Source organism: Chanodichthys erythropterus, chromosome 22, assembly GCF_024489055.1.
Source record: "Chanodichthys erythropterus isolate Z2021 chromosome 22, ASM2448905v1, whole genome shotgun sequence".
NCBI lineage: Eukaryota > Metazoa > Chordata > Actinopteri > Cypriniformes > Xenocyprididae > Chanodichthys > Chanodichthys erythropterus.
In genome coordinates this window covers 15,288,090-15,315,419 of record NC_090242.1, presented here as the reverse complement: position 1 = coordinate 15,315,419, position 27,330 = coordinate 15,288,090, and the positions used below count along the sequence as shown (strand labels likewise).

Here is a 27,330-nt window from a genome sequence, read left to right as displayed (position 1 = left end):
GGGGAATAGGAAAGTGAGGGGACACATTAAATAAAATGAGCTACACCCCCTTTGGAAAAGAAATATGAATTTGTTAATATATGCAGAAAGTTTGATGACTCATGAGTTTGTGGAAAATCCAGCCTTGACTACAAATGCATCTTCCGTCACTCTCACGGAAATTTCTCATTTCATCAGATGCTAGTGAGATTACAGATTGTTCTTGAGAATCTCTTTAAACATTTACGTTGCCAAGTCAGATCCTTGAAAAGCCTCTAGACTTTTTTTGGAGCTGCTGCCCAACCATCTGTGACTGAATAACACCACCATTTATTAATAAACACATTTTATTAAGGCAGAAACAACACTTGAATATGTAAAAAAAATTAAGACCATAATTATTTTAAGACATTAAAAGGCAGAATTAAGAGCACATGAATAATAATGACCATTCAAATGAGTTCTTGTATTCCAACAAATAACCTGAGTCATCATTAGAACCCTTCAACAGATGAAAAAGATGTCTTCCAAGATCTCACTCTCCTCCAGGTCTTGCAAAGTGGACCGACTGGGGCCTAGAGGAGAGAAAAGGGTCTTCTGAGAGGACCGAGGGGCGACGAATGTCTTCCGGGATGAGGGGTTTATTCGGCATCTTTCTGGGTTGGATACAGGGCTAAAAATGTCCAACAGCTCCATCAAAGAATCATCCCACCTAACAATGAGGGGGAAAAAACACGACTCAGGAAATGTCACATAATTATTTTATACACCAGAACAGAAGTGGACAAGTGGGATATAAAAAAACATGATCATTTACATACTGCTCAGAAAGCCGCACATCCTCAGATTCCCCTACATGAAAACAACATTGTTGCATCTGACTAGAGAAATAGTTTCACAGGCTTTGAAACATGTGGCCTTAGGGTGGATATGAAGAACAAGCCAGCACGTTATTTTTTTTCTCTTTCCTAGTTTGGAAGGAAAACTAAGAGCTGAGCGAGGAGATATATAAATAAATAAAAGAATAAATAAACAAAGATTAAGCTAATAAAGATTCAACCCCTCAGTCGAGGTGCTTAATAAATTATTCATCGAGTACAGACGTGCACATTTCAGATATAAAACATGAATTCTTAAAGCACGCTCCACTGATGCTGCTAACATAATTCACTGCTCATTCTAAACAGCATTGATTTGCATCCATGCAGCAGAAGGGATGAGTGGGTATTCATACAGATGTGTGTGTGCGTGAAAAGGGATCTCAGCTTCTGTGAGAGGCAGAAAACGGTGCCAGCCACTGAGTGCCTCTGACATATGAAAGCAGTATTTGCTTCATGGTCATGATAGTGGTGATTATACAAGACACTGAGAAACACGCCATCCACTATTTCCTTTGTGTCTGACACTTTTTGGGTATGAAATCATAAAAGTATCAGCCAAATACATCTCAAAAGGTTTTCACAGAAAGGTAAATAGAAATTAAAGGTTGTCAAAACTCCTCAAGCAACATATTAGCTCTGTTCCAAAACCAAGTGAGCTGCTTACAACCTACTTAGGTAGCTTCCCTCTCAAGGCCCTGATATACTTCAAGTGAAATCGAAGAACGAACTTGTGAGACATCATTTTGAACAAAATCAGGCCAAAACAAAATTTATTTTGTGTTTGTTATGGGAGTTTGAAACAGCTTGTCAAAGCAAACATTCTGGAAAAGTTCGCTCTAGCTGGTAAACACCTAAATACTACTATTGGTCCGTGTCGATGATGTAATAGGTAGGTGTGGCTCTGAGGATTTGCCTTGTTTGACATGAAAATAATCTCTGGTTCAATTTTTCCCTTTTCAGTCCATCGAGGTCTGACGTCCATGAGAAAAAGCATGAATACACCGAAATGCCACTTTATAGTAGAAATTGAAGTTGTAATTGAAGCTTTACGAATCATTTGTTTCGAATCAGTGGTTCGAAGCGTGTATCAAACTGCCAAAGTCACGCCCCCCAGTGGTGAACCACTGAAATTTCGATACAGTTATGATGTAACAAAGCCTCGTTTACTGAAATCACGTGATTTTGGCAGTTTGATACACGCTACGAACCACTGATTTGAAACAAAAGCTTCGAAGCTTCATGAAGGGGTGTTTTCAAATCGCCCATCGTAAGATATTTTCGAACAAAGTCGTTATTTTGTTTTTTTGGAGCACAAAAAGTATTCTCGTCGCTTCATAACATTAAGGTTGAACCACTGTAGTCACATGAACTGTATTAAATACATCTTTAGCAGCTTTCTGGACATTGAAAGTGTTAATTATCTTGCTGGCAATGCAGGCCTCACTGAGCCATCGGATTTTATGAAAAATATCTTAATTAAAAGGTCTTACAGATGTGGAACGACACAAGAGTGAGTAATTGATGACGGAATTTTCATTTTTGGGTGAACTATCCCTTAAAGGTGCAATCACATTAATGAAATTTCTGTACAATTTCACAGGGAAAAAAGGTCTATTGTCAATAGTTTAGTGATGTATGATGCACAGCTCACACAGAAGTCACTTTGAACCCAAACAGCTTGGTCAATGCAGCGAATCTGTGTAACTAACTTAAATCCGTTGTGAAATCTACATAGTAAAATCTTTCGCCCTTACGCGAAACACGCTTGCGTTCCTATTAAAATAACTGGATTTCACCCATGAGAATTTGCCAAACAACAGTAAATTTGACAACCTTTATGCTGCTTTGTCATTTTTTGAGGCTTGGCAACCCAAACAATTGTCATTGAATGGAAGAAAGCCTAAAAACATTCTTACATGGAACACAATATTAAAAAAAAATGATGAAAGAATATTTCAAATCTTATGGGTTTGAAACAACATCAGGGTGAATAAATGATGACAGACTCTTCACTTTCAGGTGAACTATGCCTTTAAAACCTAAAATTATACCTACTCCTTGACCAGGTGAGGAGTGAACAAACTGGCGAATCTCTGCACAGGTAAAGATGAGTTTTAAAGCTTGACGGATTGATCCCCAGAGTGTTGAACACATGTTCACACAGCCAGCTCGGTGGGGTTCCTGAGCACCTGTTCTCCTTCATGCTGGGACTGATGAAGGTGCCCTAGCTCTGGAAGACATCCTGCATTGTTCCGCTGCCAAAGATCGGAAACCCTCGGTTCCCTAAGGACTAAAGGCCAGTTGATCTCACTTCACACAATACGAAGACCTTTGAGAAACGGTCCTTAGACAGACCACCTGGACCCACTGCAGTTTGTTAACCACTGTTACAGCTCTGACCCTGTTCTCTGGAGGCAGTGACCATTCACCATTAACAAACCTACATATGCTGCACTATACTGGCTGTTCCGCCTACTGCCATCAGAAAAAAAAAAAACTATAGCTTACTGTCCTAAATGAGAGATTCACAGTAAAAATCTATTTGCAAAGCCTTTGCAGAAATTGCAACCAAAGAATCCACAGTGAAATGTACTGAAAAAACAAATAATCCTCTACTGAGACATTCACATAGTTAAAAATAAATAACTTTCCTAGTATTAGGATTCTTTAGAAGTTAATGTAATTTTTACACACCAACACACCAAGCCGACGCCAACGAACTAGTGGCGACGAAAGCAGACTGCGGGGTTGGCTCACGTCGGCAGCGTCTGTGTCCAAAGTTGCCCTGACACACCAAACTGACGCTAAACAGCCGACGGCCAAGTAGCACGTTCAGTATCTGAACAGCCAATCAGAATGATCAGATGGACCCGACGGACCGGCGAACTCCAACGCCGATTCAACATGTCGAATTGGCCGAAAAAAAGCAGACGAGGACCAACTTCAGCCGACGGTGCGGAACACACTGAGAAAACTTAGTCGGCCGACGAAGAAAATCTGCCTGACGGCCGACCGTCGGCTTGGTGTGTTCCTGCCTTGTGACAGACAGATCATTAACAGCAGGTGTAAATGGTAAATACAGTACATCTTGCAGTACATCCAAAAGCTCAACCTCATCAACCTGCTCAACCTCAAATATGGCTTACCATATGAAACATGTAATTAGTAGCAACTTTACATGGTCACTCACTTAAACTTTAACCTAGAAAAAAGTGGGCTATTCAAGTGTTTGTGCCGATTGTGAAAGCTGAATACTAGTGCGCTTGCAATCACTTGCACATAAAATACTTTTTGGTCATACAGATAAGAGTAATACATCTTTTCAATTTATGAAAAGTCTAGGATTAAAAGGCTCATTATTACCGATTTATATAGTTTATTAATAAATGTGGATTTAGTCGACTAATGCTTAATATGAACGACTAATAGTCAACGTTCTGACGTAGAACCCGGAAGCACTGCACTGTTGACACTACGTCAATAGCAGAGGAGACTGACAGGGAAGAGAAGAAATTGTTGAATAAAGTTGTTATTTTTTGTTTTGTTTCTGCACACAAAAAGTATTCTCGTCACTTTATAACATTATGGTTGAATCACTGCAGTCACATGGACTATTTTAACAATGTCTTTATTATCTTTCTGGGCTTTGAAAGGTGCAATGACATTGCTGACTATTTGTGGTTCATAAACCCATGGATTTCATTAAAAAAATATAATTCGTGTTCCGAAAATGAACGAAGGTCTTACAGGTTTGGAACAACAAGAGGGTGAGTAATTGATGTTTGGGTGAACTAACCCTTTACTGTTGAATCATACATTGTTTTTGCACTGTTAACCCGTCAACCCATATTCCAGTAATAAAACATAATAAAGAATGGTTCATTTCACACTTGCAGTTTTACACTGAATGTTTTTGTGCACTCTCTTTGATGAGACATGAGACATTTATAATTAAATTACTTTGCAATAAATATTACGTAACAGGAATTATGATCATAACTAAAAAAAGCAAACAACATTTGCACTTTATCTGTCAGGAGTATTACATTTGCTAGCGATTACACAGCCAGTTACAAGACTGTCTGAGAAAGAGACTTGCTCACTGAATGTCAGTGTGCAACTTCATATATTCACTCAGAATTAAAAAAAAAAAAAAAAGTTACAAATATTTCATGACACCATAATGGATCAAGCTGCTTAATGTTCTTTTGCTTTTAAGCCTGAAACTTGAATCTAGGTTTCGTTTTAAACCAGTCCTATGACAATGACAGTAATGTCCAATCTGGGAGTCTCATTTTGTCATTTTGGCGAATGCCAATCGATTGTCATCCGACAATTCTTTTGCACATGTGCATCAGAGGAAAAGAGAAAGAGAGCCTACACTGAGGGTGGAAGGCTGATGGGGTGGGACTTTGGCAAGGCTCCCTCTAGAAATGTGAGAATTAGCATTTTTATTTGTTGATTTATTTAACGGACAGGCCTCTCAAACAGCCATCCATCAACGGACGACATTGCCGATATGAATAATGCATTTCTTACCGCCGGTCACAATCTATAACAAGGGAAGGGGTAGGTGTAGTTTGGGCGGGGGAGGGGAATGTTAGGGCGTTGGTAGGAGGAAATTGCCGGAGAGAATGCTAATGTGTTTGGCAGTCATATTTACCCAAAAGCTTTCATTGCTTTTCACAAGGTCCACTGGCGAATGACCACGAGACATTAATATCACTTAAGAGGAGGTTTGCTAATCCCAAAAGCTATCTGTTCATTCAACGGATCAGCTAGGGGTTGGGAACAGAGTTCAAGATGCCTGGAAAAGAAAAGTAGAGTACAATAGCAGTATTTAAGTCTCTAGATTATTGAGGAGAAAAAAATAAAATCAATTACTAAATTCTTAAATTCTACAAAACTAAAAAATACAAAAAAAAAATTTTTTTTTAAATGAATACAAAAATATAATTATTTTAATATAAATGTAAATAAATTAAAGAAAAATGTAAGTGACTTCTAATCAGCAAAGCCATTTGCAATATTCTTCTGAAGAATAGGCTGTAGTTTTCTGCGCTGTGGTGGATTTTTTAAATCACAACATGGTACAAACAATATACGAGAATCTCTACAGGTTAACGCATTACCTCAAGCTCCTACTCACATCAATGAGAGAGAGGAAGAGTAAAATACAGAGAGAGGGTGAAAGACACTGAGAAAGAATCAGGTTCTACTTCAATAATTCCAAACAAAAGACAGTTTATCAGTTTCCTTTGCCTCTGACTCAACTTATTTTACTGTTCTCATTAAAAATGTCCGTCACGCCTGAGAGCCCAAACAAATTTGTACCCAAACAGTAATATAAAAATCCTAAAAGGCAAATACCGACAGAACTGCATGTCAATTTTCTTTCAAATCAATAGTAAGCTGAGGAGAAGCACAGGCCATGGACAGGAGCACTGACATTTCTCACTTCAGCTCTATCAAAACAGCCCTGAAAATTTTAATGATACACAGTTTTTGCTCCCCTTGTAAAGTGAAGAGAAGTTTACAAGAGATAGCCCAAGTCTGCACAGGTTAATTTAAAAAGGTGGAGGTAATTTGAAAGAAGGACGTGGTTTGATAAGTGTATTGTTTTTACGACTCTTGCAGAGCTTGTTGAGTTTTATCAGTCTGACTGCATAATTCATTGAATTCCCTCTTTTGTGACACTTACAGTGCAGTCCACTCTCCTGAGTGAGATCAACTCGAACAAGATTTTTATATTTTCAAAAGGGAAATGTGAGTGGAGCCTGCAATGCAAAATACACCATCATGGTGGTATGAATTTATTTAACAGAAATAGTAAAAAAAATAAAATAATAACTAAGTCAAAGGAGCCAACCACAAAGTCTCTGTGATCTCTTTATCAATGCGAGGAATTTTATGACAGTTTTATAGACCACCATGTGAAAATAGTAAATCTGGTTGCTAAGAAAAGTAATGGCACATACCTCTCTTCGATCATTACTCTCCACAAAAGGGATGACAAACATCCCTACCTACTATGAAAAATAGAAATAGTGACACTTGCCTTGGCAAAAACTTAAAATCCCTGAATTCCAAACACAAAACATTCGAAGAAAACTACCCGTTTCAGGTGGAGTAAAATGTTATGACCTCTCGCAAACACAAGATCCATAATCATTTTCATTAACCCAAACTTTTTTCCCCCAAGGCAAACTTGTAGTAATACAGAGCTTGTTTATTGATTCATTGTGGGCTGACAGAGGCATTTTGGTTGTTCTTCTAAAGTGTGTCCCTGTGGCATCAGACCCATCAGACTTGAGGTTGTCCAGGAGACAGCCTGGCAGCATTCAACCTCTGGCTTCTTAAAAATAAATAAATAAACGACACACTTCATTGATTTCCTCAAATCAGGTTTGGTTTTGAATAATGCAAAAGTACGCCTCCAGACAGTGGGATACAATAAAACATTTATCGTCCATGCATAAACTTTCCATAGTGCTGGTCAGGGTAAACGGTCATCTTGTTACAGTTTATGTGCCTGGGTAGCGTTTCCCAAAAGCATCTTACGCCTAAGTTGATCGTAGCTCCACTGCCACCAATGGAGCTACGATCAACTTAGGCTTAAGATGCTTTTGCTGCCCTGTTTGGTATTAGTGTGTGAGGGAGGTTTACCATGATGCTCTACTAACCATCATCAAGATCATCAACAAAGGCAAGTGTGTCCTTTTAAATCAAAATATGACTTGCATGACAGATGCAAGTACAGAAATGTAATGTTCTATTCCCATTCATTTTTTGGTATTTTTTTTGGTCTAGAGGAAATATTGACAAGTGCGATTACTAAACTGGCATAAGATTGATTCAACTAAAATCATCAACTGATTGACAGTCCTAGGAGAAATGTCTAACTACAGATCTATTTCATTACCTATTTTATCACATATCTTTGACTTAATGCTTCAAAGCTGCTTGAGTCACAATGAAAGGTGAATCTGGAATGGTCACTTGAAATTATTCAACAGTTTGACTGTTCATTAAGAGACACATCTCTGCCCTAGTCTCACCTCACATTTGGCCCTTATCAAGTTCCCTGGTACATATTAAGCATACGAAAGTATTCAATTCCCATTCTCTTGGTATGCCTCCCACAAATATCATGGCTGCACACAAAGCATCCTAATTTTCCCGGCCCCTGTAAAAGTTCTAGCTCGGTAATGAAACGTCGGAGACAGAAAAAAACATTAATGCAAAATATTCACCATAACATATAACAGAGGGAGAAAAAAAGGCAATTACTTCTGAAGTCAGCAGATTTTCTCCTAGAAAAAAAAAGAAGAAATACGCCTAACAAACGACTTACAAATAATCTGCATTTTTCAGAGATGGCGCGCTAAACGAGACATGCTCATTCTCTCGCAGTGAAGGTTGGGGGAGGGAAAAAAAGACATGCTGTCACATTAATTACCTTTCTACGTTAAAAGAAAACGGTAATGAATTTCCTTCCCTATCCCAGAGTGTGTCTCGCGCTAGCGGTCAGTGATTCATTCTCTGCCTCACTCTTTCTCATTAAGCTGAGGGAGGCGGCGCGTTCTCAGCCCGAGCTGGAAGACTCGGTTCAATTACACCTGCTGCTGGGCCCTGCTACGCCAGCTAATGGGACTCAGCTTGGCTCCTGTCAGCCTCAGCGCTGGCCGGCAAAAATCTTCATTTAACTCATCAAACAGGCCTCGCACTGCGTTCGGCCCAAACCAGCTTCCTCTTTTTTTTCCTCTTCCTTCACTTTTCCCTTTTCCCCCCGTTTTATTCAGATTCCCCCACATACCCATTTCTCCTTTCCCTTCTCCTATTTCACATTCTTGCATTAAGAAGCTCTATCACAAAGGCAGGGACTCCAAAAACACAATTAATACATGGGCTTGGCCCCTGCTGTGCTGTTGAGCCAAAATTGCTGTCATTTCCTACTCTTTGAATTGAACTTGTTAAATTGCATTTACTTGTGTGGTTCTTTTCATTGAGTTTCCTGAAAGTGGCTTCTCTCAAGCACCAGTTTCCCCCATCTTTAAATTCCAGCCTCTCTACTGAATTGTAAATTGGCAGAGTGACTGCACAAATGGCAAATAGCAAAATTAAATGTTTTACTCATCTATAAATACAGAAATGTTGTGGAAAACTCATTGGTTATGTTAGACAGCTGGGTGGGACTTAGACAGGCTGGGATGACTTCGATAAGTGTATAAAGAAGCCAATCCATGGCATAGAAATCAGGAGTGGACCAAAGACAGAACTCTGAGGGACACCTTAACTCACCTGGAGGCCCGTGGAGTGCTGGGAAGGCCAAGAGGGGGGATTTTGGGAAGAACAGATGTCTGGAAGCTTTCTGGAATCACAGGAGAAGTGGCCATATCCTTCTTGGTAATGGAGATCTCTACAGGGAAAAAAATGAGAGATTCTTGAAAGGATGCAATGCAAATTTCCAATTAAGAAGGTAAAGTAAAATGCAGAAAGGAATAACATTCAGCATAATTTCTTGTGAACATACCTCGTGAAAGCTTGGGTGTAGGTTGCTGAATACTTGAAATGTGTTCCTGTGACTGTATGTTACTTAATGGTTGTCGAATACTTCCCTGCAGAATGTGTGACTCTCCCTCTTTTATTTCACTGCTGAATAAGAAAGATACCATTTAAAAGTTGGAGTTGCTTACCAAGGCTGCATTTATTTGACCAAAAATACACTAAACACAATAATATTATGAAATATTATTACAACTAAACATATCTTTTCTATTTTAATATATCTTAAAATGTCATTTATGTATGTTATAGTAAGCTGAAATTTCAGCAGTCATTATTCCAGCCATAGGTGTCACATGATCCTTTAGAAATTATTCTAATATTTTGACTTGGTACTCAAAAACAAACTATTTATATTATTATCAATATTGAAAACAGCTGCGCTGCTTCATATTTTTGTAAAAACTGTGATGCATTTCACTGACCCCAATCCTTTGAACAAGGAACTTTTGCATATTTAAAGATTTTTATCATCTTTTATTTGTATCCCTCCATCCCTTTTTGCATTCAATGCAGTTTTGAAGTCAATCTTTACCTGTGTGTTACCTGATCCATTACAAAACAGGACTGTGGACCTTCATTAAAACTGCTGTCTCCATTTAGGGGTTTCTCAAAGTTTGTTGTAGTTGCTTGCTGAAGCCTTCAAAAGAGACAAATTAAAAGAATTTTCATGGTTCAATTCAAGTTGGGCTGTATTAACAGAATTTATGTCATAATGTCGATTACCACAGAAAATAGCAGGACTTATCACTGTTTTTATAATGAGGAAAATCATGATTATAGTACAGTGCACTTCTGTGCATTTTTGGTCATTAAACAAAGGGCCTGTGCCAGGCTCTTACTTGCTGTACTGAAGGTAAGACTGACGAAGTTGCTGGTTCTGGAGCAGAAGTTTTTCTTCCTGTTGAGCCAAACGAGCTTGAATTCTCTCCCTCTCCATTTCCAGCTGTTTCTTGTGCAGGAGAAGACACTGTCGTTTCTCCTCCCAGTTCTCCCGACCAGGTGGTGGCGCTAGTCCAGTTCGATTAGCACCATGCATGTTGTCACTCTCCATTCTATGGCACTGATGAGAGCACTTGGGTCCAGAGGCAACATGCAGCTTCAAGGCATCACAGGCTGAGGGCTCCCTGTTGGAGAACCTGGGATCACTATGTCCACCTTCAGAATTGTGATTGGTGTGCCTGTCATAGACTTCGCAGTTCTGCTCGCTGCTGGAGGGTGCGCTGAAAGGTCCTGTTGAGAAAGAATGAGTGCACTCCACAGACCCACCTCTCTCGGTTTTACTTCCTGATGAAGGAAGGTCCAAGTAAGATCCATCCAAAGCAGTTCCTCTCCCACCCAAAGACCTCCTGAGCACCCCCTCGCTACCAGGAATCTGTGGGACGGAGCAGAGGTAGAGAAATTATACACGTCACCTCTGACCTTTTAATAATGTAGCAACGAAAGCAGGTTTTACTCAAGGGAGTCAGAGAGGGTGGGCTCATCCCAAGAGGACGCAACCCAAGGTCAATCACCAAAGAGATAAACATTCAGGACAAAGGAGAATCGTCCGCCTCTGAGGGGACAGAAATGGGCCACTGACTAATTCAAGAGGAGGTCGTGGAGCATGTAAACATACATTACTCACAGCCAAGGTTTCAGAGAGGACAAGCTCATTTCCCTTATACAAGCTTAAGATGAAGGGTGCACAAGGTGCACGTTCTAAACTAAAACAACATATGAGTTCCACAGTTTCGGTTATTGAGTTTTGTTTTAGCTTTAATATTTTTAGTAACAGTGCTTTAAAGGGGATGAATTTAGAGACGGAACTTCTCTGAGAGGGTTTCAGTGTGCTGACAGGTTAACAGTTATAGATGCTAAAGTGTCAGCATGCCAAATCCCCTCTCTGAGAGGATGCTTCTCTAAATCCACCCCCTTTAAAATCACCACCGCTAGAGCCATCAAAACAGTGCTTTTGTAAAAAATTAACCTCCAACACATTTCAAGGCAATTACTGTTGGACTTCAAATCGCCTGCTGTGAGCAACCTTGCCATCATCATGAAAAACCCAGAGACCAATGATAGTTTTGAGCAATAAAAGGAGGTAGATATTTAGTGGGGGGGGGGGGGGTTATTTGTTAAATATCTGTTAGTTACCCCCCAGACAGGTGTGTCACTGGTGGTCATGAAAGATTTATAAGTGGTCATAAAAGTGGTCTGTGGGTAGAAATAAATAAATAAATAAATAAATAAATACACTAGTTTTGAATAAAGATTCTAACTAAGGGAACTTTTCATATTACTAAATAGTTCCCCCAGATACAGGGTGTTTGTTATTTTAATTCATACCATGATAAAATTTTTGGGACGCAATTCATTTATAATTTCTTTTTAAAGTTCTTTATATATTTTTATTTATGAAAATTGAGAATTGTTATGAATAGTTCTGTTGCAGGAATTGTTCCAAATGTGTGTAAAAAATACATACAAACATACATATTCTGCCACAGCAGTGAATTCAGATGATGTCTAAAAAACCTCAGATGGATAATATGTGGCATTGGTTCATTTGTTTCTTTTCAAATATTCTTTCATTTCAAAATGTAATATTACAGAAGTAAAATGAATCATGAATGCCATTTCATGTTTCATACAACTGCAACCTTGGTGGTCTCATCTCTCTCTTTGTGCAAGACACAAGGACAAACAGAGGGAAAAAAAATCTGTAGCTGGAGAAATTACATACAACTGGCCAAGCACAATCTAATCTAGGGAATTACTGGTGGACTTCCAAGCACCTGTTATCGTTATATATTCAAGGTCAGTATTGTTATATATTGTTATTATATTATATTAAGACCAAACCAAAATTTGTTCAGACACCTTGAACATTTCATTCATTAATACAGTTTATTCACTATAGTTTAAAAAATGGTAATAAAATATGACAAGAAAAATTATTTCAGATAACACTTGGTCAGGTCAAAGTGTCTGAATAATATTTGGTTCCAAATTTATATCAGTTTAACTGGTAGTAATTTTTGGGTATAATACAGTATGTCACAGACAGTTTACTTTATTTTTCTATCCTCACTTACATAAATGAACTATAGTGTCCTGCACCCTCTAGTAATTCATCCAATATTTACTTTTACGGAAAAAGAAAAAATTTCTAGGCGAGCATTCACAATCTCAAAATGGCCAAATATCAGCTGATAAATTGGTTGGTCTGCAAGGATATAAAGATAGTGGATCATACAAATGAATTTCTACCTGCTATGGTTATACAATGCCTTGACTGATCCAACATAGTATAGAGGATACAAATTCGGTGCACGCACATGTTCAGTCTGAGCCATTTGTGGACTCTCTCCATCGCTCTCCCACACACAGATACACCCTCTCTCTTAGTACTCACCTTGCTGTGGGAGCAGGACTGATTGAGCAGTGTGATAGACTTGTTGAGTTTCTCTTGCTGTTGGGAGAGGTACTGCTGATAGAGTCCCAGCAGCTCCTGGCACTCTCTGTACTGCTGCTGCAGGCCTGTGCCGTGGGTCAAGGGTCAACACACACTGGATAACTCTGCCACTGTTCCACTTAGACTAAAACTCTCTCTCCTACCAAGCCAGACATGGTAATCCATTTCCCCCAATGTAGTATTGCCAACCTAATGCTGAGTAGGCAGTAGACTTTATACATAAGGTACAAAAGGAAAGAACCTCCCTCAAAGTAGTGCCCCAAAGGTAACTAGTAACTGTAAAATCAGCTGTATGTCAAGGTAAATACTCAAATATATTTTGAAATGCCCAAAACTGATATCATCAAGCTTGAGAGGCAAAGCAAATAATATTTCAAGAGACTTTCTTGTTCTAGGTCAGTGGTCTGCACTTTGACAGGGTAAAAAAATAAAAAATAAAATATATTTTTTTTTTTAAAAAATTAAAAAAAAAATTGGTGACGTTTTTGTTATTCATATGGCTAAACAAATATAAAATAATACAATAAAATATTGGTGATATTTTTGTTATTCATATGGCTAGGCAAATATAAAATAAATAATAATAAATAAAATAAAATATTGGTGATATTTTTGTTATTCATATGGCTAGGCAAATATAAAATAAATAATAATAAATAAAATAAAATATTGGTGATATTTTTGTTATTCATATGGCTAGGCAAATATAAAATAAATAATAATAAAAAATAAAATAAAAAATAAATTAAATTAAATATTGAGGTGATATTTTTGTTATTCATATGGCTAGGCAAATTTGTTTGGATGAAATTTATTTATTTTATTTTTTTTCAGAGAACACCAAAAAATCTGAACTGGTATCATGCAGTATCAGTACCAACACTGAATATGGTATAAACCAAGGGTAATTTGTACAGTGCTTAAAACCACATGTTATGATCTGGATGCACTTCATTTATATGTTTTTTTCAGAGAATGCCAAAAAAAAATAAACATCCTAAAATAAAAAATTCCATTGAATAAGTTTAGGTATAACAGGAAAGGCTACAAGAAGAACTTAAAACAAAAAAAGAATTATCCCACCGAAAGCTCAGTTGCCCAGTGTCCTTATATCAAGAAGAGGAGACCAGTTGGACTTCTACTCTGGCTCCTGACATTTGAGTCTTCTCTGGCTGAATCTCAGCCGCCAATACCTGGAGTCATGTTTGTGACTTTTTGAAAAAGTGCACAGACAGAGAAGAAAGCAAGAAGAGACAGCAGCACTGCAGAGAAGAGATAGAAGTGTTTCTTCGGGGCGAGGGCTTCACACACTCCTCCATCTGGGTCTGGCTGGGCAGGGGTGGGCAGAATGCCAGGCTGTGAGACAGAGAGAGCTGGCACGACGTATGCAGCATTGGGCAGAACTCAACTGATCTGGAGCAGAACCACAGACACGCCGACTGCGCCGACTAATGACAGCGTGACGTACGCTCGCTTACTCTCACAAGCTCTGCAGAAATCCATTCGGTAGATCTAATTTTCCAACGTGGAAAGCAATAATGGAAAGCGACTTTTTTCGTCTTTCTTCTTAATAATCAGCCTGGCTGCAGAACACAACCGCTCAGAGATCATCATAATACCTCAAGGCCCAGGAACTCGAGAGGGGCAACACAGATCAAACCGACTGAAAGTTAGAACGATATAGAGATTATTTATAGTCCTCATATCTCTGTTATTACAATGTCAATAAGCACTAAATCCAGCCTCTGCTCAACAGCCTCTCAATCCAATACCCATAAGATAACCACGGTAAATCTTATCTAAAAACAAAGGCTAGTATTAAAATCTCCAGAATACTGCACAAAAGAAAAAGAATTTCATAACCCACAAGAGGCCATGCGTTAGTGAGTTTTACCATGGTAAAGGCAAGGTGAAGTGGTAGAATCTCACTGGCTTTTTGGTATAAGAACGAACCAGGGCACCAATGTTCAATAATAAATTTAAATAATGCAGTATTTGTATAATAATTTCCTTACAGTTGCTAAGAAATATAGTGCATTAAAAAACAGTTCACCAAAAATGACAACTCACCCATGTTATTCCAGACCTGTATGACTTACTTTCTTCTGATAATGAACTGTCCACACAATGAAAGTCAATGGGGTTCAGTGTTGTCTTCTTCTCTTGCATTCCCCAGAAGAAAGTAAGTCAAACAGGTCATAGAGGACAGATAAATTATTCGATTTGTTGTGTTGCACATTATAGCTTGCATCTTAAAGTGGTAACGTTTCACTTGATTACATACTACATTCAGTATTCTCACATAATGTAAATTTGTGATTTAAAAAGATAAATATGCCATTCACTAATACAACTGATTCAATGCTGTCAGTTTGAATGAGAAGCAGGCCTGTAATTACAATTAGCCATACAATTACAACTTTGTGTTAATGCTCAGTTTAAGATTATTGAAGTATTAAATAGATTAGACTATTAAAAACTAAAGTTAAGAGCCCAGAGAGTGAGTGGTTCTAATATTCCCCAAATACCAATTTCATTTGGTAATTAGAAATGTAATATAAAGGCCTCTGATAAATCAAATTCGCAAATTTCATCTGCTCCCGTTTCTTTTACCCCAATATTGGTTATTAAAGAAAAATGTAAAAAAAATAAAATAAAAAACTGATTCTGGACTGTATCAGATACAAAAAAAAGTCTAATATATATATATATATATATCTCAGTCTATTGTTTAAATTTTTGAGGTCAATAAGATGTTTTGGGTTTTTGGAATTACAGTTAAAGTAAGTTTTAGTAAAGGCATTTATTTTATATTTATAATTTAAATAAAAATACTTATAATTTAAATAAAAGCTGCACTTTTCAGTTTTCACAAAAATATGAAACAATATTAGGCAGCACAACTGTTTTCAACATTAATAATAAGAAATGTTTCTTGATCACCAAATCAACATATGTGACCTGCGCTGACAAAATGAGTCTCACTGAGCATTTTTTTTTTTAAATGAGTTCACATTTTCTATTAAAAACCTTAAAAACCAAAATGATGTATGATTTGTTGCAATCCGACAAAAATTGACTGAGCTACACCGATAGAGTCAGCAAAGTCAATTTTGAGAAAAATTGAGTTAGTTCCAAGGTTCCAAAACAAAATCACCTAGCAACCAAACCTTAAAATCCCTGGTAATACCACCAAATTTGGCACAAACCACATCAAAACCCCATAGCTATAGGAAAAAATAGATATATATTTTCAACTTTTTTTCCATAATTCCACATTTGTTTGATTAACATTGATGAAACAGATAGCCTAGGCCTACTGTATCACACAAATTTAATATAATGATAAACATCAGCTATTTTTCCCCAACAGTTAACCAAACGTTCGCTTAAGATATAACAGATAATGTTTGTATGAATACTCGCCAAGACAGATTTTTTGAAACACTGTAATTCTGTGTATGTGGGAAGCGGCAGTCATCCAGAAGCGAGCAGAGAAAAACTTTATTTTTCATGGTCAAAGGAAAGGTACTCCTCTCAGAAAACGTTCTTAAACATACTTTTAGATGTTTAATTGCTATTTGGAGCATTGGGATCGCTAGACAAGGTCTTAATGAACTCATTTTTGTGAAAACCTCAAATTCGACCAAAATTGACTTTTTTATTTTTACTTGTTTTGCCTGTAGCTCAAGATTAGTCTGTGCACATTCCGACTCCTTTTGCCAGCACGGGTCACATATTAGAATTCTTTTTTGAAGGATGGCTGCTGAAAATTCAGCTTTGCCATCACAGGAATATATTCAAATAGAAACTGTTTTTACTGTTCAAATATTTAATTGAATAAATGCAGCCTCGGTGAGCAAAAAGAGTCTTTTTTTGGAAAACATTTTGGAAAAATCTTACCACCCAACCCCAAACTTTTAAACTGTAGTGTACACACGCAATCCACGCAAGTCAGGTGATGCAAACATGAGTTTGACATCCTTCGCATGCTCAGATAACAAAAAGAAAGCGTAACCCCAAATTGACTGTCGAGTCCTTGTTACGAATAAGGGTGAAAATATCTTACCTAAATCCATCAAGTTTATTATTTCAGCTCATTCAAGTTCATTAGTCAACATCTGACTGTCTAAAATGAGAGGATACAAAGGGATATCAAATCCTGCGCTGCTAACAAACAATGTCCTTTATGACAGCTGGATGTCAAACCTCTGTGTAATAGCAGGTATAAAATGAGTAACTGTTCAACAAGGACCCTTACCATAAATAGGCCTCTCATTTGTAATGAGAACGAAGAGCCTGTCTCATAGATAGAGCGCATCGCACGCAGGCATCTACCTCGCAGCTGACGAGAGGCTTCTGATACTCCGATAGACAGGTTGGGCGTAAACACACATATTAATACATTAACAGAAGGGCGTGCGGGAACGCTCAGCGCCTGGTAATCTGGAGCGACTGGAGCGGGACTGATAAGATTCTCTCCCGCTTCCCGCCGTGCAGGCACCTCTGTTGGCTGCCGGCCAATCAGAGCTCATTCCGAGGGCCTACATCAGAAGAAAAGAAAGCTGCAGGCACGGTGTGTCTCCACCCCCATCCAAAAATACACAAAATCAGAGTTTGCATTCGATATTTCAGACAGGCGCTGTCAACATGATTCACTCCCCTGTCAGCCAGCGCAGAAATAAAATAATGAAATCCACCTCGAGATAGAACAAAATTGCGCCGAAGAGAATATTTTACGGGGCCTCTCGGCCGGATGGTCTGCGTGTGTAGGTTGAGATGTAAATCGATAGGAGGACAGTTCAACCACACGCTTCGATTTAAATAACAGTGAAAATGACTCACCAAGCTACTGATGATTTGATTATTTATATATCATGAGACTTCATTTGCTGCGAGCATGTGGTTTATTACTTCCAATTATTAGTGTGTCTACAAAACTAATTGGTCATAAACAATATGCGAGCAGTGGGTTTGTGATTAAGTGGCATTTCTGTGAGGGCTTACGCCCCACCTAAGCTCATCCCGCCAGGATGCACAGATTCAGAACTAGTCAAACAAACTATTACAAAAGGACTTTTGCTTCTCTGATCCATCCACAGCGTTTGGAAAAAGCGACCATGCAAACTTCAATAAGATTAATGATATTGATGAATGCATTCAACTTCTCCTTTGTGTCTTGCGTGCTTCTTGATGTAAATTCCTTGTGAAGAACAAAGATTGCGAGCTTCTCTGTAATAGAATCTACCACTCAGAGACGTGGTGTAGAATGCCAAAGACAGGCTTGAGAAAATTATAATTTCATTCCGTACACGAGCTTCAAATTCTTGTAACTTTTTATAATTTCGCAATCCTGGCAGATGAGATGAAGACAATGCGAGCAATTATTCTTCACAGACCCTCATAACTCAGTTTGTATTTTTGTGTCCCCCTTAACCTTTAAAGGGATAGTTCACCCAAAACTGAAAATTATCTCATGATTTACTCACCCTTGAGCCATTCTAGGTGTATATGACTATCATCATTCAGAAGAACACAATCTGCAATATATTTAAAAAATATCCTGGCTCTTCCAAGCTTTATAATGGTAGTGAATGGGTGGGGGTGATTTTGAAGCCCAAAAAAATGCATCCATCCATCATGAAAATAATCCATACGGCTCCAGGGGGTTAACAAAGGCCTTTTAAAGCAAAGCGATGGGTTTTTGTTAAAAAAAATATATCCATGTTCACAACTACAGATGACCATACGCATTGCGCCACAAGAGCAATGTCTGATGCTATGTATGACGCAAGATTCAAGACCGGTGTTTTGTTTTGCTCTATCCTCTGCGCTTCCGCGTTCATCATTGCATCATGCTTTGGGTCAGGGGTTACTCTCCACTGCAAATCGATGTGTACGACCGTCTGCCAGAAGCTAGTTATTATAGTTAATAACGTTTTAAATATGGATATTTTTCTTACAAAAACCACTTCACTTCAGAAGGCCTTTATTAAACCCCTGGAGCCGTATGAATTATTTTTATGATGGATGGATGCATTTTTTGGGGGCTTCAAAGTCTTATTTACTACCATTCTAAAGCATGGAAGAGTCAGGATATTTTTAAATATATCTCTGAATGTGTTTGAAAGAAGATACATATACACCTACGATGGCTTGAGGTCGAGTAAATCATGCGATTATTTTCATTTTTGGGTGAACTATTCCTTTAAGAACAGCTCTGTGGGCCAGCGTCTGTCTGATACCTTTAGAGACCGCCCTGTCTCCACAGGGGGCTTTCATAGAGTTTGTCTTGCACTACAATCTCTTTTTAATGGAGTTTTGAATTTTAGTGGAAATGCCAGGCCGTGGAGCCAAAGTGCATTTAATTGAGTTGAGCTCGCCTAATTTCTGAGCTCGTCTGCCAATTCTGCAATTTAGCAGCCTGCGATTGCTCTTCGTATTTCACAGTGTTGGACGAAACTGATGATTCGCCATGTCTTTTGACCAAAGCAAGATCACCAAAGCTGGCAGAGCCACAAGGAAAAAAAACGAGCATCCGGACTGTGCGAAGTTTGTGATGTGCCAGTCGGATGACAGTTTGGCATGAGAAGAAACCCACGCTGTTCCCAGTGGTCATGTGATCAGTGCCAGCCCTTTCAATTTCAAACGAAAATTAAAAGCAGTTCAACCCAAACCAAGGACGGGTCTTATCCCTGAGCTCAAAAACTGGCATCTAAAATAGTAAATATTAAAAGTAACAGTGTGGATTCTCTTTTTTGTTTGTCTGTTACATGCTACAAATAAAGCCTACTTCATCTTCGATGAAAAGAACCAATATCAGTGTAGTCCAATGTGACACATGATGCCAAAGAAAGTGGATCCTCACCCTTTCAAGTACAAGTGTAATTCAAAAACCATCTCAATGACATCCTGTGGTTATATTGCCCCTACAGCAGTCACGACAAGGCTGAACATGAATCCAATGCTTAGACAACACTGCCCCCTGTCAGTCTAAAATACAAAACAGTCCTTCACTTTTTCCAAAGGGTGGACTGTGATTTGAGTCACTACATTGTGAATTACACTACCATCTGTCAGTAGATTGTTTTTAAAGAAACTAATACTTTTGAATTAAACTGATCAAAAGTGACAGCAAAGACATTTAATAATGTTACAAAAGATTCCTATTTCAAATAAATGCTGTTATCACAGCTTCCATAAAAATATTAAGCACCACTACTATCTTCAACATTGATAATAAGCACCAAATCAGCATATTAGATTAATTTCATGTGACACTAATACTGGAGTTATGATGCTGAAAATTCAGCTTTGCCATCAAAGGAATAAATTACATTTTAAAATATATTACAATAAAAAAAACAGCAATTTTAAATTATAATAATATTTCACAATATTACAGTTTTTACTGTATTTTTTTATCAAATAAATAAGTATAAAAAATAAAAAAATCTAACCGACCCAAGACTTTTGAGTTGTAGTGTATATATGAAATAATCTAAATTACTCAAATAGCCAAAAAAATGTCTATTCTGAATTAATATCACCAGGAAGGATGACAGCTGAGGATATGTTTAATTTATAAATAATTATTTAACTAACAGCAAAAAATAAATATATTGTGAAATAAAATCTTATATAGTGATATGAGATTGTTAATAGCCACCACCACTAGATTAAACTAGGAAAATACCACTGATTGTTTGCCATTGAAATGTAATCAGTGTTAATTTGATGTGATTGATGACAGCATTTCATTTACATGAAAGCCTAAAACTTAAACTCGACCAGAGAATCCTTATCGTTTCTGTCGTAAAAGGATACTTTCTCTCTCTTGCACGATGAGTTGGTTTTGTTGCTCTAACTGTTGGATTTTTCTCTCAAAGGTTTCCTGTTCATCCCTGAGTTTCTGTACAGATTCCTCTTTTTCTTCACTCACTCTGAAAAGAAACACAAACAAAATCGGATCCACTGCTGTATCACCATGCACAGTAAATCATGTTGGCTTGAGGTCTGCTGTAATCCTTCATTCAGTCTAAAAAGCATCAGATCACTATAATGAGAGGGCTTTACCTGGCCAGCTCCTGGATGAGATTGGCAATCCGACGCTTGTCCTCTGGGCAGAGATCCTTCAGCGATGGCTTGCTTTTGGCATGGGCATCGCTGAAGAGAGTCTACAATCCAGAACAGACACTTTCAATTTCAATTTTCAACTTTCAATTTTATTGAATTTAATAAAACAAGAATTTCTGTGGATTTCATGTACAAATCAAATAAACAAGCCTGGAGAGATTCTTTGTACATCCTAAAAAAATGACCCTGTCAATTTATCACTGTCAAAGAGAATTAGATTTGCATTTGCTGAAGGAAATTTCCTGGGGGTTTTTTTATGGAAAATTCCTGTTTTTTAATAGCTTGTTTTTTTCATTTGTGTGCCCTCGTAATCTTTAATCAAAATAACTCCCCCTCTGCCTTGCAATGACATCTCTTCTCTGATGACATGTTCACCAGCACAAGGGTGGGTCAACCTTTCACTCACATCACATCACAGTAATAGTAAACCACAATGATCCAATCAAATCCAGAAGGACACCATCACATCCGGCGCTACATTTTTTTTCTGATTCTGAATTTCACTCAGAAATGTGTCACAAATCACAATAGGTAAGAAAAGATTATCACAATTTCCATTTAAAGCTTCTCTTTTGTTGACAACAGATTTCTAAACAATGTTAATTTCAAATTTGGGAAGGATTTAGTTTTGGATTTAAAAAGGCGATTTTCTGCTAAAAGTGATCCTCACAGACAACTGTGAAAAGTCTGAAGCATTTCTTCACAAAACCACTGTAAATATTAATCAGTCAATGCTCACCTGGGCTGAAGTGAGAGGAAGCAGGTCTGGTTCCGGTGCAGGTTTAGTGATTATGGATTTGGCTACAGCAGAAGGCAGCTTCTGATCTGAAGCTATTCCCGCCGCCATCTCAGCACTTTGCATTGCCAGATGCATTCCTGGTTTCTTGCCACTTTTTTCCATGCTGCCAGCTCTCCTTTTTATCTTTCCCTCTTTATTATTGCTTGAACCAAACTTCAAACCGATGTTCCTGCTCATCCCTAAAAGACAATGGGAGTGACAGTTTTCAAATATTAAACATGAGGTGTCATTATGATGAACAGGATATTTTACTGTAACAGTAGCAACCTAAAATTTTAAAATAGACAAGTCTCACCTGTAACAAAAACCATAGGCTGTTCTTCATCTGATTCTATGCAAGTTAAAGAAAATATAAGAGAAACAACTATGGCAAACAGTCTAAAAAATATTGAAGAGAACAGCATAAGACTACAGCAGCAGTACTCCAATCTACATGATAAAATGCAGTTATGTGCTGTAGACAATAACTGTAACTGTTAGTTGCATACATTTTACAGTAGTATTGTATATTATTGTTCTACGTTCAATGCAGTCTGTGTCTTTTCAATAATATAACTTCATAATAATATATACATTCAGAACAGTACATGTATAGTTCCGTATACGCCAACTGCGGAATTGTGTACTAAAACTAGAGTCCGGTTAAGCTGACAATGAAAATCCGCTAATAAGTTAATAGCCTCCCTTCTCTCACCATACACACAGACCACTGACCACGCTTAACCTTTATGCTTGCTAAACCAAAATAATAACTAATTTAAACATACTCATCGAACAAAAACACGAATAAATGTAAGGATACTGTCATGAATCCAGTAGAATCCACTGCCATTTGCTCCCTCAGCAACAGACGCCATACTGAAACAACCGCCACTTCCAGATTACGTGCAAGAGCTCCTCCTCTTTTTCAACGCTGGTGCGTGTGATTGGCTGACATGAACTTACTGCGCCCGCCTATCCTGGATACTATTGGTCAAATCACTCGTCTCTCACTTTCTCAGCCAATAGGAGTGCAGAACTGCAATGTTTTGGTTCTGCGTGCTTGGTAACCTCAGCATCAGTCTGCGTGACTGCAGCAAAAGAATAAATGGCATAGAAATATATAGATGCTTTTTGTGTTATTTTGGAATGGAGGAGGTGAAAGATGACAAGACGTACAAGGGGTTTGTAGATAGACTTACCCTCGGAATTACTCGGGTTTTGGGTGAGTGGATGATGTTTAATATAAATAATTATAGACCGCATCCTACAATAGGCTTCATGCCCTGCTGAGGAAAATATTGTTGCTAGGCTGTTCTCCCGGGCTGGTCCTGTTTTGGGTTCCTGTTAGGTGATCAGGCTGGGAGGCCAGCTGACGACCAGCTTGGCCAGACTGGGAGACCATCTTAAACCTGCTAAGACCAACAAAGCAGCTTAGGGTGATTTAATATGTTTGTTGTGTGTGTGTGTGTGTGTGTGTGTGTGTGTGTGTGTGTGTGTGTGTGTGTGTGTGTGTGTGTGTGTGTTTTCCATCAGGATAAGCACTAATGCAAACCAAGTCAATTATCAATCCCTAAACAGGGATTCATTTCATTATTCGTTCACATATTTTCTGCTTGACAGAGAACCTCCCTGGTGTGCTGGATGTACGATTTGCAGAGAAAGCCCCTGCAGAAAAGAGATGCCTTCTCTCCTGGGAGCAGGTATGTTATTTCAAATATAACAAGGATTATTCTCAAAGCAGAACTTCGATGTGGGTATGTTTATATTAGGTGTGTTCTTTTCCTGTGTGTTCTCCAGAAAAACAACTGTTCTTTGCCAGAAGATCTCAGAGATTTCTATCTCACAACAGATGGCTTTATGCTTGCCTGGAACTCCAAGCTGGAAAGTGAGCACCAAGAAACATGCACTGATCTCTTAATGATGCCACTATAATGATGCCTTAAATTTAGCCCTATTAGCCCTGCTTTTTCAGATCTGATCAGCGTTTTACTTATTTGACCACATCATTATACATGCACATAATTTCTTTTGATTCCATCAGTAGTGGTGTTTGCTATATTTCACCCATTTCACTTCAAATGGACCTCGCAACAGAAGGGGCATCCACTTGCGCTCTGCCATCATGCAGTGGACACACAACATGATCGTATATTAACAGTGGCGTGGGGCCAAAATGAACAAATATACTTCCAAAAACCAAGATATAGTGCAAAAAAAGTCTCTGTATGAGTTAATAATTATATAAGCAATATCACACAGGCAAAAGTGTTTTTTTTTTCATGAATATCAGCACATTTGCAAATGTGATATTGATTTTATACAACAATTCAATAAACAATAAGTTAATAGGCTATTAGGTGACTTACATTATAGACACAATATTGTCAGTATATTCTTTTTTTTTTCTATTTTGCCAGTGAAAATATTTCCAAACAGCAGAGCCGTTGTCTCCACGCAACACAGTTTCAGTTTCGTTACTGAATGAATCCACGTTTTTGAACAAATCGGTTAACTGAATGATTCAATGACTAACTCATTAAGACACTGATTTGCTGCCACCTATTGGCGGTTTTAGTATCATTTCATTTTAGCTGAGGGATGAAGATTGAATGCTGTTTTTGTTTACGGTCATGATTGTGACAGTAGTTCTGGTTAAAGAGACACATTTATAAATAGACTATTAAGAGCGAAATATGAGATAACATTGTAAATATAACAGAGATAAAGTAATTATAGTCAAATTCAATACTACGGAGCCCCGGACATGACATGCAGGAAAAAAATAGCAGGCTAAATCATATGCACGATTTACTATTTTGTTCCCTTGATTTATAAATCATGCGCACGATTTAGTAAATCGAGGAAACGAAATAGTATATCTTGTGCACAATTTAATTTTTTTCTTAATTTTTTTTTTCTTTTCATGTGCGGGGCTCCATACAATACAATGTTTTTGCCTTTCTTTTTTTTTTTTCCTCTGGGGGGCAGGGCGATGGGGGCATCCAAATTGCAAATGCCACCTCTGGATTCCGTATTATGGTTATGCTTTTATTCGAAAAGAACTAATAAGTATATATCTTTTGTTTTTTTACAGATGAAGTGGTTCAAGTGGGATGTATGGTGATAAACAGTGTTGCTCTGCTACGGCCCCTGATTCAGTCAAATGTATATTCCCTCCCCAATGCACCTACCTTATCTGATCTTGACTTCGATAATGACTTAGAAGGTGAGATTTTCTTTCATCTTTAGGCATTTTTAGCATAATTTCATTGAATGCAAATTTGCATGAATTATATATCCAGATGTATTTGAGAGTCATTTCTCTTTTTTAGAATCTGATGACCCTGAACAACCTCATTTTGATTCTCGTAGTCGCATATTTGAGCTGGATCCTTGCAATAGTAATGGCAAAGTCTGCCTTGTTTACAAGAGCTGCATTCCAGGTGATTATGCATCCCACACTTAATCCTGAAGGATATAAAGAGATAGCATGCAAAAAAAGTTTATATCATTTTAATCTACCATCTGGCCCTGTGTCTGCTGGCCCGTTCTGTGTAGGTGTAATGGCCCAGCAGTGTGAGGTGTGGTTCTTGGACCGATCACTTTTCTGGCACTATCTCACCCCCTCCTTTACTGCCTACTACCGACTTATGATCACTCATTTGGGGCTTCCGGAGTGGCAGTATAATTTCACTCCGTATGGCCCCAGCCCACAAGCTAAGGTCAGGATTATCTGTTCAGTTCTATCACATTAAGAATATTTAAATTATTGTAAAATTATGTTTTTTTTTTTTTTTGTTGTTGTTTTACTAAAGTCTACACAAAATATTTTTAAAACATTTATATTTTTATATATGTTTTTACACATTTATATTTTATGGCAGATACAGTATGTATGGAATGTATGGTAAAATTTTACTTTTTTTTTTTTTTTTCACATCCAAAACAAATTAAATTAAAGGAGTTATATGTGACCCTGGACCACAAAACCAGTCACAAGTCGCACAGGTATATTTGTAGCAACAGCCAACAATACATTGTGTGGGTCAAAATTATAAATTTTTCTTTTATGTCAAAAATCATTAGGATATTAAAGGGTTAGTTCACCCAAAAATGAAAATTCTGTCATTTATTACTCTCCCTCATGCCGTTCCACACCCGTAAGACCTTCGTTAATCTTCGGAACCCAAATTAAGATATTTTAGTTGAAATCCGATGCCTCGGTGAGGCCTTCATAGCGATCTGAATCATGATTCGATACACTGATTCATTTGTGCTTCCTGAAGCAGTGTTTTGAAATCAGCCATCACTAAATAAGTCGTTATTTTGTTTTTTTGGCGCACCAAAAATCAACTAAAATATCTTAATTTATGTTCCGAAGATTAACGAAGGTCTTATGGGTGTGGAATGACATGAGGGGGAGTAATAAATGACAGAATTTTCATTTTTGGGTGAACTAACCCTTTAAGTAAAGATTTTCCATGAAATATACCATAAATATATCAAACATTTATTTTTTTTGTGAGTAGATATGTATTGCTAAGGACTTCATTTGGACAACTTTAAAGGTGATTTTCTCAATATTTTTATTTTTTTTTGCAACGTCAGATTCCAAATTTCAAATAGTTGTATCTCAGACAAATATTGTCCTATCCTAACAAACCATACATCAATGGAAAGCTTATTTATGAGTGATTTTGTGGTCCAGGGTCACATATGTATTTTTTTTTTCTGTTAAAATACTTAATACCCTTTAGCTTCCTTATTTTATTCTGGATATTTTATTTAATATATACACAAACAAGTATAAAGTAACAATCATTTTAACACTTTGTTGACTTCAACTGGCCTGTTTTAAATACATTTGAAGGCCTCTTTGTAATACACTACCGTTTGTAGTAAAAGTTTGGGTTTGGTAAGATTTTTTTAACTTTAATTTTTTGGATCAAATTGACATTAAAACAGTAAAATTGTGAAATTGTGTTACAATTTAAATTAACTTAAATATGTAATTTATTCCTGTGATGGAAAATCTGAATTTTCAGCATCATTTCTCCAGTCTTCAGTGTCACATGACCCTTCAGAAAACATTCTAAAATACTGATTTGCTGCTCAAAAACATTTCTTATTATTATCAATGTTGAAAATAGTTGTGCTGCTTAATATTTTGTCAGCACAATATTTCTTTGAAAATCTTACTAAGTGCAAACTTTTGAACGGTAGTGTGTGTTCATAGTTTCATTATGTAATCAGCTGCTACAAAGCAACTTTAAGTTCTCCATTTGCTTTCTTGATACAGCAATGGGCCGCTCTCTACCAACCCCTGACGTTCTGTGTGGATCCCCATCTTGATACATCCAGTGAACCTTTACTGAATAAGCTGGACCCAGCCAAGGCATTCCGGGGCAAGGCCAAGACACCCACTCCCAAGAAGAAGCAGCCAGCACAGGTCCCAGCGAGCGGCGGCAGTACAGCTAAAGGACTGGGGGCCTCGGGGAGACACAGTGTGACTAAACGATGACCCCGCTGTC

The 27,330-nt window shown here is 37.7% G+C and overlaps 2 protein-coding genes across 7 annotated transcripts in view; one reads left to right on the top strand and one right to left on the bottom strand.

Annotated features, from left to right (window-relative positions):
* kiaa1328 (KIAA1328 ortholog) overlaps window positions 1–23,245 on the bottom strand; it is a 26,399-nt gene extending 3,154 nt beyond the window's left edge. For 2 of the 6 annotated variants that reach the window (XM_067375169.1, XM_067375171.1), the window contains exons 1-11: window positions 22,999–23,245; window positions 22,620–22,887; window positions 22,113–22,148; window positions 21,758–21,996; window positions 20,959–21,059; window positions 20,710–20,825; window positions 12,823–12,947; window positions 10,268–10,800; window positions 9,961–10,065; window positions 9,394–9,515; window positions 9,162–9,279 (exon numbers count right to left, since the gene is read on the bottom strand). In XM_067375169.1, the coding sequence (XP_067231270.1) occupies window positions 9,162–9,279; window positions 9,394–9,515; window positions 9,961–10,065; window positions 10,268–10,800; window positions 12,823–12,947; window positions 20,710–20,825; window positions 20,959–21,059; window positions 21,758–21,996; window positions 22,113–22,148; window positions 22,620–22,674 (1,550 nt within the window). In that variant the 5' untranslated portion in view covers window positions 22,675–22,887; window positions 22,999–23,245. Of the gene's footprint in view, window positions 1–340; window positions 692–5,073; window positions 5,668–9,161; window positions 9,280–9,393; window positions 9,516–9,960; window positions 10,066–10,267; window positions 10,801–12,822; window positions 12,948–20,709; window positions 20,826–20,958; window positions 21,060–21,757; window positions 21,997–22,112; window positions 22,149–22,619; window positions 22,888–22,998 lie in introns of those variants that run through there. The other 4 variants (XM_067375166.1, XM_067375167.1, XM_067375168.1 and 1 more) reach the window with 4 other exon arrangements.
* Window positions 22,919–27,330, top strand: tpgs2 (tubulin polyglutamylase complex subunit 2). The gene is made up of 7 exons (XM_067375174.1): window positions 22,919–23,021; window positions 23,420–23,499; window positions 23,597–23,684; window positions 24,894–25,025; window positions 25,132–25,242; window positions 25,358–25,521; window positions 27,099–27,330. Exons 1-7 carry the CDS (start codon window positions 22,946–22,948, stop codon window positions 27,318–27,320), a joined length of 873 nt encoding a protein of 290 aa, XP_067231275.1. The 5' UTR covers window positions 22,919–22,945; the 3' UTR covers window positions 27,321–27,330.

Bases quoted from the DNA above. Each gene is read 5' to 3' on its own strand.
- tpgs2 (XM_067375174.1), top strand. From the start codon at position 22,946: ATGGAGGAGGTGAAAGATGACAAGACGTACAAGGGGTTTGTAGATAGA. The intron at 25,026-25,131 runs GTGAGATTTTCT...TCTCTTTTTTAG, and splicing joins CTTCGATAATGACTTAGAAG to AATCTGATGACCCTGAACAA. The intron at 25,522-27,098 runs GTCAGGATTATC...TTCTTGATACAG, and splicing joins GCCCCAGCCCACAAGCTAAG to CAATGGGCCGCTCTCTACCA.